Here is a 19818-nt window from a genome sequence, read left to right on the forward strand (position 1 = left end):
TATTTCAACTTTGAATAGTCTCGTCTTTAGTTTCTTATGACCAAAGGTAGATATCACATTTTATCACTCGTATCCTCATCCTCTATTCTTCACAATATAAGGTTGTTCGCACATTGATTTGTGAACATCGATCATCTCAATTGTACCTCTCTTGTACATTTAGGGTTGGTCTACCCAAGAGAGTGGATGACCATCCTACAGACAACGATAAAGATATCCAAAGATGTCAAAGTAAATGCTGATGATCTACATATTTGGTAAAAAAATAGTGCTCAAGATAATCATTTATTAAGGAGAGAGAAAAGGTACATTGTAAATTATAGAAGTGTACGACTACATTGCTCAAGCTCTTCTCAATCCCCCTCATGCCCCGAGGGGAGCTTGTCCTTGACCACACTAGAATTGGAACCGTTAGAGAATCTTAACTCTCCCTTTCCAGATTGCGTAGCATCTTTCTCTAGGGAAAATTAGAGCATCCTTTATTCTTGCAGATTTCTGTCTGCATGAGAATTTCTCAGCCTTGCTCGCTTTTTATTTTGGGTGGATTTTACTTCTTTTTGCTTTTCTCCATTCCCTGTTTTTCTGAATAGCCGATATGATAGGTGAGGCCTGGTGTTTTGTGTGGTGCCCACCCAAAAGCCTCGTTTGTAAGAAAGAAAAAAAAGCCTAGAGAGCTCAATCATGATTTTTTTTTTAAAAAAAGCTCTTCTCAATCCCATCTACCTAATGGAACCTGGAACAAGTCTCTAGCTATAGGTTTCATCGTGAGATCCAATATCTCTTTGGTGTTAATGTAGCTGAAGAGAACCTTTTTATCTCTCACTTGTTTACGAATGTAATGATACTTAATCTCGGTGTAACTTTTGGTGGTACTTGGGGTTGTTTGCTAAGTAAATGGCAAAAGTGTTGTCGATCCTCAATGAATCGGGTTTATGGATACTCGGTACAACCACTAAACTTTAGAAGAATCTTTAGACCCATATACACTCCTGAATAGTAGCACTGCATGCAATGTACTCGGCTTTTATGGATGAAAGGGTTGTGTCTGTTTGTCTCTTGCTTGACCATGAAATGACACCTCTTCCAAGCAAAAATACACAGCTTTAAAATGATTTTCCCTCATCGGGTCATTACTCCAAGCCATATATGAAAATCCTTGAAGCTTAAGATTTGTGCCCCCATAATATGAAGTCTTTGGTTCCTCAAAGATTGCAAAATATACACTGATGGCTTGCCAATTAGAATATCCCAAGTCCTTTGGTTATGGCCAACTATAACTATATAAATAATATCTAGTCTACTGCAAAGCATGGCATGCATTAAGTTACCTACTATAATTGCATAGATTATTTAGGACAGTCAATTTCTTAGAATCAGTCTAGTGACACGACTTCCTGTCTAGCTTAGTAATCTTCTCCATAGATTCAATATGTAGGTAACTTGGGACAAGCCCAAGAACCTCTTACAATGGTCCTTAATGATCTTCACCTCGAGGACGAAGTTAATTTTATCAATATCTTTTATTTCAAAGTTCGAGAAAAGCCAATCTTTAGTTGTCATCAACGATTGCATATCATTACTAGCTACAAAGATGACACATACATAAAGAGTTAATATTAGAAGAGATCTTTCAAACTACTTCACGCATACATAATGTTCTTCTTTGCTCATTATGAATCCGAAGGTGGTGATGTCTAAGTGTAATTTCATGTACCATTGCCTCGAAGATTGGTTCAGCTTATAGATGGGTCATAATAACCTATAAACTTTCTTTGAAAATTTTATGCACATATCCGATGGGATGTTGCATGTATATTTCCCAATCTATATCACCATCTATGAATATAGTCTTTGTACCCGTTTGATACAACCTTAGATCTAAACTTGCAACAATGAACAAGATTATGCACATTAAGAAAAATTTTGCAAATGGGTAAAAAAAAATCTCATCATAATCAACACCTTTAATTTGTGTGAAATCTTTAAAAAGTAATCATGCTTTGTACTTGTCCATCGTACCATTTGTCTCTCTTCGTTTTGAGTCCCCATTATTTCCCTATCACTTTACGATTGGGTGACAGGTTTTGAGTACCCATTTATTCCCTATCACTTTACAATTGGGTGACAGATATATAAGTTTCCAAAATTAATTTTCCTTCATGAATGCGATCTCTTTATTCATGATAGCTACCAATCAATCGAATTTAGAAAAAAAGATAATGCATCATTATAAGAATCAGGTTCATTATTGTCAATCACAACTTAAAAAGTATGCTTCACCCTGATTTAGAAGTATCATGGGAGAATTAATCCTCTTTTGCTTCAACGCAATTCATAAGCATACTAAAGTGTACTCCCACTATTCTAATGAATAATGGGAGAATCTCTATTGTGAGAATCAAAGGTCTCATTCTCTTGAGATGTGTTGGGAATTTCAGAAAGTTTTATATTAACTTTTTTGCTTTTTTCGAAGGGGTATTTGTCTTCAATGAAGGTCATGTTCTAAGATTCTATCTTAATCCACCTCCATGGTCCTCATGAAGTAGAACGTATTCCTTTGAGTACATAGGGTACCTAATGAATACACATTTAATGATTTCACTATCAAGTTTACCTCCTAAGAGTGGGCAATAAAACATATCTTAGAGATCCTTAAGGGCGTGTTCGGTTAGAGAAGGAATCCTCCTATTCCAAATCTCATATAGCGTCTTGGAAATGGATTTATATGACTTTGTTAAGAACATAGGTGGTTGTGAACAACACCTCCCCAAAATGTGGGAGAGACATTAGCATGTACCATAATCGTATGTCCAATAGTATCCTACTTCTTCTCTTTGCATCTCCATTTTATTATAGAGGATAAGCCATGGTATACTGTTGGATAATGCCAATACTTTCATAGTATGATTTGAATGTTTCAGACATATACTCGCCACTTCTATTAGATTTAAGGATTTAGATCTTTTTCTCTAGTTGATTTTCAATTTCAACTTTGTATCTAAGAAAACATTCAAGGGCCACAATTTGTGTGAGATGAGATATATCATATATGCATATATTTGTAGTGCAAAAATTTGAATCAATTTCTAGCATGTACATTTAGGGGTCCATAGATATCATAATGGATTATAATGGATACTTAGACTTAGACCTACTTGATTTGGGAAATAGTTTCTTAGAATTTTTCTCGGACACACAATGTTTATAAAATGACAAATCAATTCTAGATAAAGGGCCTAATAGAGTCGAATAAGCTAGTCTTATCATATGGTTCTTTCTAGTATGCCTTAACCTCGCGTGTTATTTTACGGATTCAAATACAATTGATTCATTCAACATATTAAATAAAGTAAGAAATGCATCATCACTATTTGTGGTTAGAATAATGAATATGATGTTAAATTTCTCTATGCATAAATGCAATTATTAAGTCTAGAAAGTACTTTAGTTTTGGAAAAATGAATATCAAAACCAACTTTTAACAAATTAAAAACAAAGATCAAACTCCTGTATATATCTAATGACTAAAGAGTATTATGAATGACTATTATTCACTTGATGTGTATGAAGATGATCAATGTCAACCCTTAACACGTCTTCAGTGGCAGTGTTCCCTATGTACACCTTGTAGCTTCCAGTGGCTATAGGATGAAATTTTTCGAGTCTTCTACAATTTCCTGTCACATTCTTTGTTGTGCTTGAATTCGAAATTTACTTATTAGATTGAGTATCAACGAAAGGATTTCAGAACAAACGCCTACAAATAAAGTATTGGGTGATAGAAATTACTATCTTTCTGTTGGTGCACTGAAAAGCATGATAGCCAATACTTTTGTAAACAAAGTAGATGACATTAGATGTCTTTTGCTTTTTCGTTCCTTTCCCCTTAGGATTAGGAAGAGGTGTTGTGGGCTTCTACTCTTAATTGCTTTTCTTCACTTTCTTGTAACTTTTAGATCATCTCCTAGGAATCTTAGGATTGTGGGTCTTTGTTGTAAGGGACTTGTTTTTACTTGGCTGAATGACATTTATTTGACCTCATGTACCAAGTGGCCACAAAAGTCTGAAAGTTGTGATATAATAATGTGGTTCAAAATCCTTTTAATAGGAGCTCACGACTCGGGTACAAAATCTACATTTAGCAACTGATCTACCCCTCCCACCTCTCCTCAGCCTGACTATAAAATTGATAGACACCATACTAAAATCCAAAGCCAGTTTGAGAAGTTCCCCATGACCTTTGGAAGATTTTGGATTTCATCTATAAATCTCAGACATATTACGGTACCCCAATCTTTAACAAATTGAAAGAGCATAATAATCTTCAATACAATCCCCAAAGGTAACCCCCACCAACCTACTCACTTAATGCATCGCAACCCTCAACAACCTTTCTTTTGGGCAAATTTAGCTTGAGCCACGACCATATCTACCATGGTAGACTAAGAGTCCTCGATAGAATCTAGCAAGTCAAGGTCTTCCTTGATCCTTAGATCCATCTAGAGAGCCCTATGCATCTTTGAACTCCTCTTGCATATCAACTAACAAGTTTGAGATAACTTCCAAGGGGGCTGTTGTCACGCCCCAAACTCGGAAACCGGGCTCATAAAATTCTCGATTGTCGAATCCAGTGCCGACAGCCTCCGTAGTACCCCATTCTCGGCACCCAGCGCCTATACGCTAGATTCCGATCCTGGGATCCTACAAGGAGGATTTTCCAACGTACATTTATCTCGTAAGAAGCATAACCACAAGTTTACCCAAATCACAAACGCAACGTCATCATTACATATCCACTAATATAAACATTTGAATACAGTGCTAAAAGGGAAATACGTATATCAATAATCAAAGCTCTAGAAGATGGCTGCATGCTCCAAGCTCAACGAGGGTGGTGTAAGTGTGTGCACAAGGTAAGTGCCAAGTATTCAATACAATGTCATAATCATACAATATCGGAAATACTGGCAAGATCATGAATCACACGATATCGAAGTACGTAATACAAATCAGCTATGTAAATGAGGAGTCATAAAGAGCCAAATACCAGATACCAAGGATGCAATGCAATATACAATTCCTAGTGAGTTCACGAATACCGTCAGCCGTATCTAGGCCATATAAATGCAGAAACATAGTAACTCAAAATGCTAAATGTTGCGAATGCAATGCAATATGCGGTGCGAATGAAATGATTAAGCTGGAGTGAAGTCGAGATGATAGTACGTAGTATCACAGGCTATCTCAAAACTGAGAAAACACTAATTAGTTAAATTTGGATAACCTGGCTCAATGTTGTAAAATCCTGATCTCGGGTTAGTCGCGCACCTAACCGAAATCCTGGCCATTGTGAAGGTACACATATCAAATTTGTTACGCACCACCAGCCCGAGTGGATAGTGAATGAATGAATGAGTAAGATGCCGAGTATACAACTCCTACTCAATAAGTCCACATATCAACACCGTACATCTTTGAGATCATCATCGGCTCTAGTACACTCTACATGTAATCATCGCCCACTGGATGCGCAACCATGCAAGTGGAAGAGACCTCACTATCCGCCTAACCATTAGTCAGCCAATATCTACCCGACATGTCGATAGCCGACCCAATTACGAGCTGGTCAAACTTAGCCTAGCTATGCCCACTGCCCTCGGGCAGGTAAGGCCACAACCCCTTCTCAACCAACTATGACACAATGGGAGACGCGGCCTACTGGTATTCGACATCGGGTGCTTATGTATCCACTCAGTCTAGACGTTGGGGTGTCTCCTGTGAAAAGGCCAAACTATATGTCCTATATAGCAGCCCAATGCTAGTAATAGATTTCCAGTGTCCTATCTAACCATCCACAATATGCCTGTGGAGGCTACAGCCTGATGTTGCTAGGGCATACAGTAATCATAACACATAATGCAAGATACATGAGTCATACAATCTAGCCATGCATCAATCCTACGCATACCGTGCGCTCATGTGAGACAATCTATGCCTATCAGGGAGTCTCATAACTTGCCCAATGACATATGCAATAGTCAACCACATCTCATAACAAACATGCAGATGATGCATATGGGCATGTATCATGATGCTATGCTATCACATACTCATAAGTGGTGTTGATAACCAGCATCGACAATCGGCCTAAAAAAAAGGGCCTAAGGGAAGGTCACAATGTGGACATTTAACCATCATTGCCCATCAATGTGGACATTTAACCAACATCGCTCCCAAGGACTGACCATCATAGGACCAAACATATAGTGGGCCCATGGCCTCACACAAAGGCCTAATATATATCACGATGGGCCTCATTACCTACACCTCTCATACATCACACTGGGCCGCATCACATGAGCCTAATAAACATCGCAATGGGCCTCAATACATCGCAAGTGAGCCTCAAATATACATCACTATGGGCCTCGAATACAATTCAATGGGTCACGCCAAAAAGGGCCATAAATACACAACAGGTGGGCAGTCTCATATACATCAAGTGGGCCACATCTTATGGGCCGAAAATATATCATAATGGGCCACGTCCCATGGGCCACAAACATATCATGGTAAGCCTCAGCAAATGGGCCATAAATACATCAATGTGGGTTACATCACATGGGCTGCACCAATGGGCCTAATACACATCACAATGGGCCGCATGACATCGGCCTAATACACAACCCATGGGCCTCAATACACAACAGGTGGGCCCCATCACATGGGCCTAATATATATAACAGGTGGGCCTCGCGTACGCAACAAATGGGCCCCACCAGATGGGCAACGTGGGTACAACATACATCGCGGTGGAGCCCATGGCACCGCCCAAACATGTCCAACACCGTCCAGATCATCTGGACGGTGTGGATGAAACAAATACATCATAGTGGAGTCCAAACTAATGGACGGTGCAACTATAATACGTATACCAAGGTGGGAGCCACGTCCAGAAAATGGACGAACGGCGCAGTTGAAACACATACAGCATGGTGTGTGTCACACAGCACCATCCAGACAGACGGTGCAGATATAGAATATATACATCAAAGGGGTCCCGCCTATCCAGCAAAACAGACAGCGGTGTGGCTATAGAATACGTATATCAAGGTGGGCCACATCCACTGCCAAAATAGATGGACGGTTGGGATATAACCCATACATCAAATGGCCCACATAACTTGCTGACGTCAGTCAGTAGTGGGACCCACCATCCTGGTAGATGGAGCGCGTGAATATAGAATACATATACCAATGTGGGTCCCGCACAGATGGACCACGTGGATATAAAACATACATCATAGTGGTCCCACACGTGGGGTGTGGATCCAAAACATACATCAAGGTGGGGGTCCCACCGTCCAGGCAAAATACATCAAGGTGAGGGCCCCACCGTCTAGTAGCCTAGACAGTGCTGGACACAAGTATAGGGTGGGGACCCCTGCAGATGGACAACATGGTTGGAATACATACATCAGGGCCCCACCGTCCACTGCTGGACGGTGGGATGCAATACATACCTCCAGGTGGGCCACGTGGGTGGGGTCCATGTCCCAGCAAGGGACAGACGGTTAGGATAAAACCCATACCTCATGGTGGCCCACAGACTTGCTGACGTTGATGTAGTGGGACCCACCGTCCCAGCTCCGCTGGACGGACAGCTGGATAAAACCCTTACATCACATGGGTCCCATAGCAAGGATAGAACACATATATCATAGGACTGGACGGTGGATGGATGGTGTGGAAATCACACTTACCTCGTGATCAGTGCCCACAAAACTTGTTGTGTCAATACAGCAACAATTGTTGTTGGCCCACCATCTAGATGATGGACAACTGGGATCAACAGATACATCATGGTGGCCCCTACGTGCTGCACTCAGCACGTTATCAAGATGGGCCCCACGTCCCATGCATGGATGGGGTGTATAACATATAAACATCAAAGTGCGTCCCATATGGATGGGGTCCACCGTCAGATGGACGGTGTTGATAAAACCCATACATCAGTGGTCGGCCCTACCCAGCACGTCCAAATGGACGGCCCGATGGCATGGATATATCACAGTGAGCCACACAATCATCACACAAAAAGGAGAGAGAGAGAGAGAGAGAGAGAGAGAGAGAGAGAGAAATCGGATGGTGGAGGGACCCCGCCACTATGGGCCCCTCTATACAATGCATACATCGAGTGGGTCCCACCATGTGGACCCTCAAATCATAAAATCCAAACAAAATCACCCACCATTTTCGTTTCTTCTTGGTCCGATGAAATCCCTAGCTCCTTGACTTCAACTTTAACGGAGGGTGATGGAGATTGGATGGTTGGATGGTGGAGATGGGAGGTAGGAAGGTGGGTCACACAAAGCTCTCTCATGGAGCTTGGACGTTGGAGTTTTCTCCTCTCCTTGGGTTTGCTTGAAAATGGAGAGAGAGAATGAGAGAGAGAGAGGTGATGGGAGAGAAGTGATGGGAGAGAGGGATGGTGGGTGTACTTGATGGGTGGAGAGAGAGAGAGAGTTGACTTTAGGGGTTGCTTGGGGATGGGGCATGTACTTGACATGTGAGGTGATGTGTACTTGATGGATGGGATTGATGGGATTGATATGACGTTTTCTCAGGTTTTGCAAATGCACGGCGTTTTCCTCGAATTGAACGTGGGCCCACATCTCCAGGCCCGGGTATCGCCTCGGCGCGCGAGACGCGGCATCGAAACCACGGCGACAGCACGGTCGTAAGGGTACAAGTTTCGGGTCGAGCCGACTCTGGAATACGGGATACGACTCAGGGTCACGCGCAACTGCCGGTTATAGATCGCGGGTCGCCGAAATTCGATCGGGAGGACCGCAGAAGCCTATGGAACAGTACGGGCTAGGATATGGGTCTCACAGCTGCTATCAATGTCCTAGTAGAGTTGATAAAAGCTTCAGCCAAGGTCCCTTCCTCTCCTTCTTCCATCTCTTTTGGCAAAAGAAGTGATGAGCAACCATCTTCCTCGGGCTGAGTAAACGTCCTCAGAGATTCGGGTTGAAACAGTTCGCTTAGAGACAAAAAACTTGAATATGTATGTCCGTGCGTGCATGCGTTGGGGCACACACACCCCAACACGTGTGCCCCAACAATCCTGCCACATGTCATGATCACAAATGAAGGAAGAGATTGAATCGTCATCCGATTTTCAAAGTATTAGTATCACTACAAGTTTTGCTCATTGAGGATATGGAAACAATATCGATATTGTTGATAATGTTTTTGATAATTGAAAATTTGGGGAAACATGGGGAAAATGGTGGAATTTTTTTAGTTAATCTTCAGGAGATGTTAAAATACACATATTTGCATATTTATGAATAAAAAATTGCAAAAAGAATGCATACATAGTAAGTTTTCATTTAATGGGGAATTAAAAGCATCTACTATTATAAGAAATCAGTCCAACCATCCCATCAATCCAATCTATCCATCCAAAATCCATCAAACCATCCAACCTTCTATCCAACACATTCATTAATATTTCAAAATATTGACAACACACAATATTTCGCTAAGAATTCATCAACAACATGAAAGGAAATGAAAGATTGTGGTCTCGATATTGTCCATATTGTGATAACGACAATAATGTGGTATTATTGTCAATAATTTCAACACTACATACAACCATGCACCCATAAAAAATTTGAAAGGAATTTTTTTTAATAAACAAATATTTAGCGATATCGATACATTGGAGATATTATTAAAATATCGCCTATACATTGGCGATACAAGCAACACCTGGAATTTACACAGTTGAAAATATTGGTAATTCATTGGCGATATTGACACATTGGCAATATAAGCAACATCTTAGAAGTCGAAAATATTGTTGATACTTGATGATACATCACCGTTACCAGGAATTTATTTTTTTAATTTTATACTACTAGTGTTATTGATATCGTTATTGGAGTTATCGATATCGCCAAGCTGGAGATATGGATAATATCAGGGATATTTCAATAATATCGGTAATACTCCGAACAATGTCGTGCCGTCATCTCAACACTATCCACAGGATACGTGTTGTCTACTCGTGACCTTTGAACGTTGATACTGCCGCCCAAAACCTACCTCGAGTCCCAAGCCTTTTGCACCAGCATCTGAGCCAGCCCACGTGTACTAACACCACTACCTGTTGTAAAAAAAGGCTCTCGAACTGATAGATTTTCCTCCCGAACCTTATGTGTACTTATGATATTGTAATAAGGATATTTTTGGAATTTTAGGTTTTTCACTTGAGGTTGTAAAAGAAAAGGGTGGCAGGGACTTCCAAACCTAATCCCATCTTTTCTCCTCCTCTCTTCTTTCTACTTTTCTTCACTAAGCCATTCCACATTTAATACATCCATTATACAGTCCTACGAGATTAAGATTACACCAAGGAGTTTTTCCAAAAATCCTTAGGTTTTGCCCTCCCAAGGTCACGATAAAGTTTTTATACACAATTTCCTATTCAAAGTAGGTTGGCATTCAATCCATTTTCAGATAATCTTTGTCCATTGGTGTTTATTTAAATATTTCATGTGAAAAAAGAAGAAGAAGAAGAAGAAGAAGAAGAAGAAGAAGAAGAAGAAAAAGAAGCATAAATGATAATTGTGTTGGTTGCTAATTCATTGTAATTTCATATTAGACACATTTTCTGCTCTGGCAAGGCAATTGGCATAAATTGGTAATTTGCTACACTCAACATTTCTCTATAAGAGCCTAATATTTTGTGTGTGTGTATGTATTTTTTTATTTTTTTTTTGTGGGGGGGGGGGCGGGCCGGGAGAGAGACAGAGAGAGAGAGAGATTATATGCTAGGAGAAATTATATAAATATTAAAAGTGCATGCAAATGTGGTGAACAACAGCCTCAAGCATTTAAGAATCAAGAATAGACACGTACATGCTTGTACTTGGACCCAACTTCAACATCCAGTCAGGTATAGATCCACTTAGCAGGTTCCTTGTTAAGTACCTAATCAAAAGAAGCATCATCTACTCCTGAGATTGAGCATTGGTCTATTGTAATATAATACAAAGAGTTGCAGTAAGAGTTATAGAAAGAAAGAAAATCACTTACACAAATTCCAGATAAAATGTATTAGGCGAGATGCTTGAAAGATTTCCAGTCAGTTTGTTAAAGCTAAGGTCTCTGCCATGAAAAAATCACAAGAGGAGATAAGAATAGGGGTTTCTCTCAAAAGAAAATGTGCTAATTCATTTTATTTTTTCATATTCTTATAATGGTAAAGACTAGGGGAGAGGAAGAGACAAAAATACATAGAGTTGCTGTATTTTCTGGTTCTTCATAGCCATCTTCAAATCCCAATGATGTACGAGTGACATGAGTCACTTTTTGGGCACCAAATCATGTCCTAGTTAAAGACTTATTCCAGTTTGAAATCCTACTGAGCTCTAAAATGAGGCCAAGTGTTGGGATTTGGTCTGCGGAATCACACAGATCTAGGTCTAGGATAACAATCCAAGAGCACCAAGCAAACACAAAGGAACACAGAGATTTAACATGGAAACTTTCGGGAAAAAACCACAGCACAAAGCGACAAAAAATTCCACTATAAAAGCACAGATTACAAAGATAGAGGACATACCCGGCTTGAGTAATCCTCAAACCTCTCCTTTTCTCCACCCCTTGAAACCCTAGACCCTTTTTGGAAATACTTAGAACCCCTTAGAATACCCTCCCAGTCCGTATACAACCCTATTTATAGCTTTGGAAACAAGTATAAGCGGAATAGGAAACAAAAAATCGCAGAATCTGCGTTTCTGCAAACGAATCTGCGTAAACCTAGTTCGATGTCATCGAAGAAGGACCAAAATTGTCTAGCGACCAGGGCTGAAAAATGCGGAAAAATTCGATTTCATCGAGTTTGCTTCGATGTCATCGAGCTGGCTTTGATGACATCAAAGCTAGTTTGATGTCATCGAACCAGCATATATACAGATTTAAGAGATCTGTCAGTAACACCAAGATCATGCAATTCTAACATGAATTTTGAGTGAATTACAAACTATTGTTGCGATGGGAATTGGGGATGTCTTAGTCATTTTTAATAATTCATTAAAATGGATGGTTATGTTAGATATAGCAAATGGTTGGGATTAAGTTAGTGTTTTTTTTTCTTTGACTTGTAAAGACTATTTTATGAATGATTGAATGACACTAGAGTTTCTATGCATAAAGAGAGATCCTTTTGCTTGACGGAGCCTTTCCTCAAAAAACGATTGGTTGTGATGCTCAATTCGCACCTGGTTTGATGCTATGCTCATAAAAGGTATGATGCTTTGCATTTGCATTGCCTGCTTGACAGTGTGATGCTTTTCAACTTGTGCTGTAAGATTCAAACTCACCAATCCAATTGCTTATTTTAAAAATTATTGCATTTATCTATTCCAAAATACATTGCGATTGAGTTTGTGAGCTGATCGTGACCACAACAGGCACCATCCTGAATCAATCTTCTTCCTTCAAGAGTCTCTGAACTATAGAAGTATACTGCTCTAGTAAGACAAGGTGAAATCCAACATCTCTGCTAAATTTTGGTCTTACTAAAAGAATCGGCTTACAATTTTCTCAAGCTCGGTAACTGCCAAATATATGAAGGGATCACATCTGAAATATTACAGTTGCGCAGTGTCCTGCAACAGAACTAAAAGTAAGCTCTGCAATAGTACCAGATAATGGGAATTGGTATTACTTTAAGAGAATGAAAATGATAAGCACTCAACTTACAATGTTTTTAGTTTCATCATTTTATTCAACTGCGGAAAAGCCACCCCAGTCCCATTTATGTCACTGATCCTCCTGAATATTAAGCATTCCATTCATTTTTTGCCAAGTGACACAAAACAACTAACAATATGAACTCAACAAAATCTTACTTACAGATTAGTTAATTCTCCAAGCTGAGAAATGCCGGGAGGAATAGGCCCTCTTAAACCACTTCCTATCATTTCTCTGTCAATGACAATATAAATGAAATATGATAAGGAATAAGTTTAAGAATTCTATCATTTAAAAACTCATGTATTGAGAAGAACGGAAATGCTTACAATCTGGTGAGGTTAGGCCAGCTCTGAATAAAATCAGGTATCATTCCATTCATGCGGTTATCATTTATCCTACTGCATTGTGAAAAAAAGAAAAGAAAAAGAAACAAAAATAAGCATTCTAGTGTTGACTCTTGAGCAATTGATGAACTTTGTACATGTAAGAGGAAAAATAAAGTTAAATCTCCTACAAATCGTGCATCTCAGCAAGCTTAGCAAATGTCGTTGGCAGCTCCCCAGTGAACTCATTTGAAGAAAATTGGCTTCAATTGTTAAAAGAAAAAAAGGAAAAAAGGAAGAAGAAGAAGTCAATCAGTCAAATTAAGTGAAGTTTCCAACAACATGGCAACTCGAGAAAGACCCAAAAGTCAATATAATGAAGTAAGTATTACACTTTCTCTAAGTTGGTCAGATTCCCAAGCTCTTGTGGCAGATGTCCAGAAAACTGGTTGGCTTCAAGGATCCTGAAAATTCAATTCCTATCAGCATCACGCAGAAAGAGGCCACATGTAATTTACAAAAGAGAAATCAGATGAGGTCATCTTGAGTTTCATAATTGAAGTTTGGGATTTAGGGTGGTAGAAAAAAATAAAAGGCAGGGAGGATCAAATTTTTGGAGTTACAAACACAATACAAAGAGGTTGACTTTTAATGTTTTCTCCCTCTACAAGCATTCATTTTCTCTCTAAGAAATAACCCAAAATTTTAATTCACAGACCACGGGTCAAACCAAATGGCATCTATATATGTATATGCATATTTGCTTTCTTAGAAGTCAATATGAACAAAGATTGAATATTGCAAGGATGGGGAAGTGTACATGAAGGAAAGATTACGAAGAATAGAACTAACAGTAGGGTCACCTGATGCAGCATGGTAAATAGTACTCAAAAGAGAAAATTATGGAGAGCAGATTGAGATGGTTTGGTCATGTGCAACCAAGGATATACACAGTATGCTACTTCCTAGTTCCTCAAACACATGGTACTATGTGTCACTCTAATACATATATTGTGTATGTAATATAGTTTTACATATCAACTCATATTCTAATTTATATTTGGAATGATGAATGTTATTGCCGTAATAGCGTGACCCTGGAAAAGTGAACTGTAGCGGCCATTACGGGTGTGACATTTGAATGGCACCGGTAATGGTCGAGCAACGACCTTCCTTTTTTTATTATTATTTATAAAAATCCCTGCAAATGTGCTTCTTCTTTTTTTCCACTCTTCTTCTTTCACATTTCTCCCCCCTTCTTACTTCAATTTCGACCTTGTGCACAAAAACAAGATTAAACACTGACGATTTAAGGTTCCTGAATGGATTAAAGCTCCAAGGGCCATTCTAGGGGAAATTAAAAACTAGAGGTAAGTGGATTTTTTATATTTCTTGTTGGGAACTGTTTGTATAATGATTAGAAGACCAAATTGATCACATCTTGCTAAATTTGCGGATGATTTTGGCATTTTGTGGATGATCAATAATAACCCAAAATTTTAATTGACAAACATCACAGTGGGCCCCACCTAGCTGTTGCAGACAATCCACGTTCATTGAAAATGGGGTGGCCCAATTAAGCAAGGCCATACACCCTGATCCATAGCTCAAGTAGTAGACTGAGTGAAAGATACCTCATTTCAACACTGAGGTCTTGGTATCGATTCCCTAGTGGGGGTGGCTAACAGTGAAGTGTGAACTGACAGTAGGTGTACTAACAAGCTAAAAAAAAAAAAAAAGCAAGGCCATGATAGTGGGCCCGCTGTAATGTACTGTATGCTTGATCCATGCCATCCATTGGTTTTGCCAACTGATTTTAGGGCTTCGGCCCAAAAAACAGGACGGTCTACTCATCATATTGCCCACAATGTCTGAAACATATTGGACTAATTTTTAGCCCTCCATTGTAATCTAAGTGATTTTTCTTTGAGGACTTTTTCTGTTCTTTCTGCTAATTTTCCACATGTATTTGATATATATCTTTATTATTTTTTAAACAAATGGATGGATCATATGTCAACTGGACCTACTTTTGTGAAAATTTGTGATAGCCCATTCTAAAATTTGTGAATGTAAACCGTTTCGGTGATCACCCTGGTATTCTTTAAAGCATTTCTGCCATTGTGTACTTCTGTTTTACATCTCTACACTATCTGTTGCTGAACGATGGAGTTTCTTCTTTATTTGATATCAGTCAAAATCATATTATCTAAGAACATGTGAAGAATGATGTCTTAGTTTTGTTCCACATTACATTTATTTCAAATATATGGGCCCACTTTTATGACCCACCTGATGATTAGTTTAATTTAAGAATTGTCTTAACTATTTATCAAGACGAGTTCAACAAAATGATATTTTTTTATCCAAGTCTTTTTTAATGTGTCAATTTGATTTTTTTAATGATTCCATACTCCTAGTTCTAGTTGGTGTAACATATAGCTTCTTACCTATAACTTACAAGTCATCAATTACAAAAACCAATTTACGTATAAATAATTTACAACTTACATAAGTAGGATTACCTGTAACTAACTTTCACCTGTAATTAATTAGTTACAGGCAACTTACAACTTAAACAACTTACAAGCATCCAAATCCACCCTTAGATGAACATTTTGTATGTCCCTCTTAAAGATAATGGAAATAACAGTGAGATAAAATACATACAGAATTGTTAGAGTGGAGATGTTTCCGAGTGCCTTTGGGATTGTCCCAGATAAGCGGTTTCCCTGAACGTTGCTGCAATAAACATCTCCCCTTGGTTAATTTTAGAAAACCAAACTTTCATCTGCTAAAATGAACAGGGGAAAGAGTATGGAAAGCTAACATGTACACTAATGGCAAGGTACCCCATTGGGGAGGGATGGAACCGTTGAGATAGTTGCGAGCGAGATCGCTGTAAAAGACATGGAGAAGAGGGTGGATAAGATGAAAAGCATTTTGTTTGGAGGTGAAATTATGCTGAGAGAAGATAACTAGAAACGTTCTTACATGTGCTGGAGGTGGGGAAGCCTGACAAGCTCTTTCGGAAGCACACCTTGAAGATCCTGACGTTTGAGAGTTCTGCAGCAAACAGGGAGGTACGGCTTCAAGTCGGCTTTCTCGTCGATAGAAGAGTTAATACGGTAAGAATCCAAGAACCGTAAATACGTAATAATATGATGGAGCAATCTCTCTACAGGACACGTGGCAAGGCGATGTAGGAATCTGACCCAGTTAGGGCCTGTTTGTTTTTCAAAGAAATGGGAAATACCCGGGAAATAGTAATTATTACAATTTCACTGCGTTTGGAAATTCATAGGATTGCGTACTGTGTTACTCAGTACGCTTTTATCGTACTGAGTAAACTCAGTTGGGCCTACCGTGAATGTTTATGTGTTATCCACGCCGTCCATCCGTTTTTACAGATCATTTTAATTAGCGACTCGAAAATTTAAACACCCCCAAAGCTCAAGTGGACCACACCATAGGAAACAGTGGAAATAATGATTTCCACGGTTGAAACCTTGGTAGGGCCCACAATGATGTTTATTTGTCATCCAACCTGTTCATAAGATCACACAGAGATGGATGAAGGGAAAAAATAAGTAACAGATCGATCCAAAACTTCTGTGGCCCCCAAGAAATTTTCGACGGTAGAATTTGAATTCACACTTTTTCCCATGGTGAGGCCCAGTTGAGATTTGGATATACTTATTTTTTGGGCTAGGGCCCTCAAATTATCTTTTAAAATGGATGGACGGAGTGGATAAAATATGTAAATCATGTGGACCCCACAGAGTTTACTTTACTCAGTACGCAATCCGCGTCGCCGATATCCCGGTGGATTCAGATTCGGTGGTGACCCCTCCAATACCAACATCTCGGTACTGGTTGGTGCTGGAAAAGCTTTTGGGCTCCACGATGATGCATGTGCTTTATCCCCACTACATCCATTTTTCCAGTTCATCTCAGTGCGTGAGCCCAAAATGAGTCGGATCCAAATCTCAGGTGGACCACACAACACAAAAACAGTGGTGATTGAACACCTACCATTAAAAGATTCCGATGAGCCATTTCGATGATCATTTGCCATCCAACCTGTTGATTAGGTCACTCAGACTTATATGAGGGGAAAACACATATATCAGCTTGATCTGAAACTTTTGTGCCCCAGAGAAGTTTTTCATGGTGGACATTCAATCACCACCTTTTCCTATGGTGTAGTTCACCTGAGGTTTAGATATACCTCATTTTTGGGATAATGCCCTAATATGAGCTGGTAAAATAGATGGTCGACATGAATAAAACACATACATCATTGTACAGGCCATAGCACTGACATCAGTATTGGAGGGTCACTACAGAATCCCAGTCGGATCTCATCACTGCTTAGTGCTGTGGGGCCTACCATACATCGATATATGTGTTTTATCCATCTATTTTACCAGCTCATTTTAAGTCATGAGCAAAAAATGAGGTAGATCTAAATGTCAAGGGGACAACAAAATTTGGATAAACTGATATTTATGGTTTTTATCTTCATCTAAGCTTGTGAGAGTTAATCAACAGGTCGGATGGCAAATAAACATTACAATAGGCCCTAGGGAATTTTTTAAAGGTGGGTATGCAGTCACTACTGTTTCTTGTGGTGTGGTTCACTTGAGATTTGGATCTCCCTCGTTTTAGGCTCATGCCCTAAAATGAGTTGTGAAAATGGATGAACAGCGTGGATAAAACACATACATCGTGGAGGGGACTATAGAGCTTTTCCGGCACCAACTAGTGGGACACTACCGAATCCAAATCTCGTCCCCCCAGTCCATCGTACACTGACATCAGAGTTTCGAAATATAATTGTTTATGCTGTTTTCGATTCGCACCAATAGCGACCCTTAGACTTGCACAGATAAAAGGAAAAAGGTAACGCTGGCTTTAACAGGGGACCCTCCGATGCTAAAGTCAGAACCTAGGTCTTGGATTAAAGGTTTTTGGACGAGAGATTTTTCATACCTTTTATCGTAAAGGCTCTTGTATTTATAACGGTATTACGCCCCATAACGCTTCTGTAATTAGAGTAGATTACGGATCTCATGAGATCCGTAATCCCTGATATTTCCCAGATTCTCGGAGATCTTTTAGCCTTATCTCCTGAAAATCCTGAGTAGAAATCTAGAGTTTTACTAGGTAATTTCCAGATATGAAATGATATAACTCGGCCAACTTTTATCACGGTCGCACCGAGACAAGTTTTACAGCTAATCTCCGTCCACTCTATTGGCCGACTCAACCTTTCAGTCGGACTAAAGCTCGGGCGGCTCTAAAGCCAACTGATCTTAGGTCGGCTTGGGTTTTCCTCTATGAAACTTTCGATTGAGGTTTGAGGTGCATTTCCTCCTTTGAAGGCTTCACTTCATGACTTAGGACACTCAGGCTACGGCCGGGCTAGACGCCACACGATTCAAACCACATCTCTCCATCCAGCGCCTTATGGACTTTGGGCTTTCTCTAGACCTGGCGTCCAACGAGTCCAAGCCACTGCCTCACTAATTCTGTCAACTCTTAAGCCGACTCAAAGGACTTGTTATATTTTCCCCCCAACAGTAACCATGAGACAAATCCTATACTTTGCGTTGGTTTTCCCTGCAGCTTCTTCTTTTTTACACTAATCAAATGGAAAGGATTGTCTAATGGAGAGTGATTTTTGAGACAGACCATTCATGCTAGGGCCCTGCATTTGGGCAACCTGATTTGAATATCACTCTTCGACGTATCCTGTAAAGTATTACGGTGCTTCAGACTCCATGGTTCCATCTCCTGACAGAAGAAAGAACCATTTGCTGCTCAACAAGTTGGTCCCCAGCAAAACTAGGCGGCATGGGAGCAGAATTGGTCAGGGTTGAGTAACACTGAGTTTGGTCAGGCCATGACATTCGGGACCACCTTGATGTATGTATTGTATATTCATGCTGTAGATATGTTTTTACACTTCTTATTTTAGGGTACTAGCTCAAAAATGAAGCAGATCCAAATCACAGGTGGTCCACATCACTGGGAACAGTGGTGTTTGAAAGCCCACCGTAAAAAATCACTAACTCAGTAGGCCGCAATTAAAGATGGGTCTTACTTAATAGAATAAACCATCTAGTCAAATCCTACAATGTCATGCCTGCAGTACCCAATCTATGTCTGGGAGAATGCCATACCCTGCACTCCATTGGATTACTTGTGTTGAAATAAACCTAAGTTGGCTTTTGATTGATCGTCTTTTTCATTGAGATCCTCTAAACCTACAGCAAGATTGTCTACTTGGTTTGAAATTGTGGGTTTTGGGTTGTAGGCCATCCTAGGTGAGTAGGTGAAATGAAAGCTGTGGAGCCGGAGCATGGTAGAACCATCTCTCCACAGAAAATTAAGGTGCCAATTACGGGCATGAATGGTCTCTGGTAGGCCCTGCGGGTACCCGAGCTGGGCTGGGTAGGGCCACGATCAAATGGATGTAGGCACGAGTTTACGTTATTCGTTCAACCTCAATTGATTAATAAACGGGTCACATGGTAATTCTCACTAATATTTCCTAATTCAATCAAAATGTATGTTTGTTGATGACTAGAAATCGCCCATGTAAGGAAGAACCTTTGAGCAGCCCAATCATCAACAATAAGGATAAATAGAAATACAAGTACATTTTTTCAATCTCCCATTCAAGGAACAAATAAGCATCCATTAGAAAGTG

At 39.7% G+C, this 19818-nt stretch overlaps 1 protein-coding gene across 1 annotated transcript in view; it reads right to left on the reverse strand.

Moving 5' to 3' along the window:
- LOC131239117 (uncharacterized) overlaps positions 1-19818 on the reverse strand; it is an 87939-nt gene that overhangs the window by 46963 nt on the left and 21158 nt on the right. The window contains 11 exon segments of the mRNA XM_058236675.1: positions 10936-11007; positions 11113-11184; positions 12618-12689; positions 12784-12855; positions 12937-13008; positions 13104-13175; positions 13292-13363; positions 13493-13564; positions 15771-15842; positions 15931-15999; positions 16095-16166. Of these exon segments, the coding sequence (XP_058092658.1) occupies positions 10936-11007; positions 11113-11184; positions 12618-12689; positions 12784-12855; positions 12937-13008; positions 13104-13175; positions 13292-13363; positions 13493-13564; positions 15771-15842; positions 15931-15999; positions 16095-16166 (789 nt within the window).

Source organism: Magnolia sinica, chromosome 3 (assembly GCF_029962835.1).
Source record: "Magnolia sinica isolate HGM2019 chromosome 3, MsV1, whole genome shotgun sequence".
Lineage (NCBI taxonomy): Eukaryota > Viridiplantae > Streptophyta > Magnoliopsida > Magnoliales > Magnoliaceae > Magnolia > Magnolia sinica.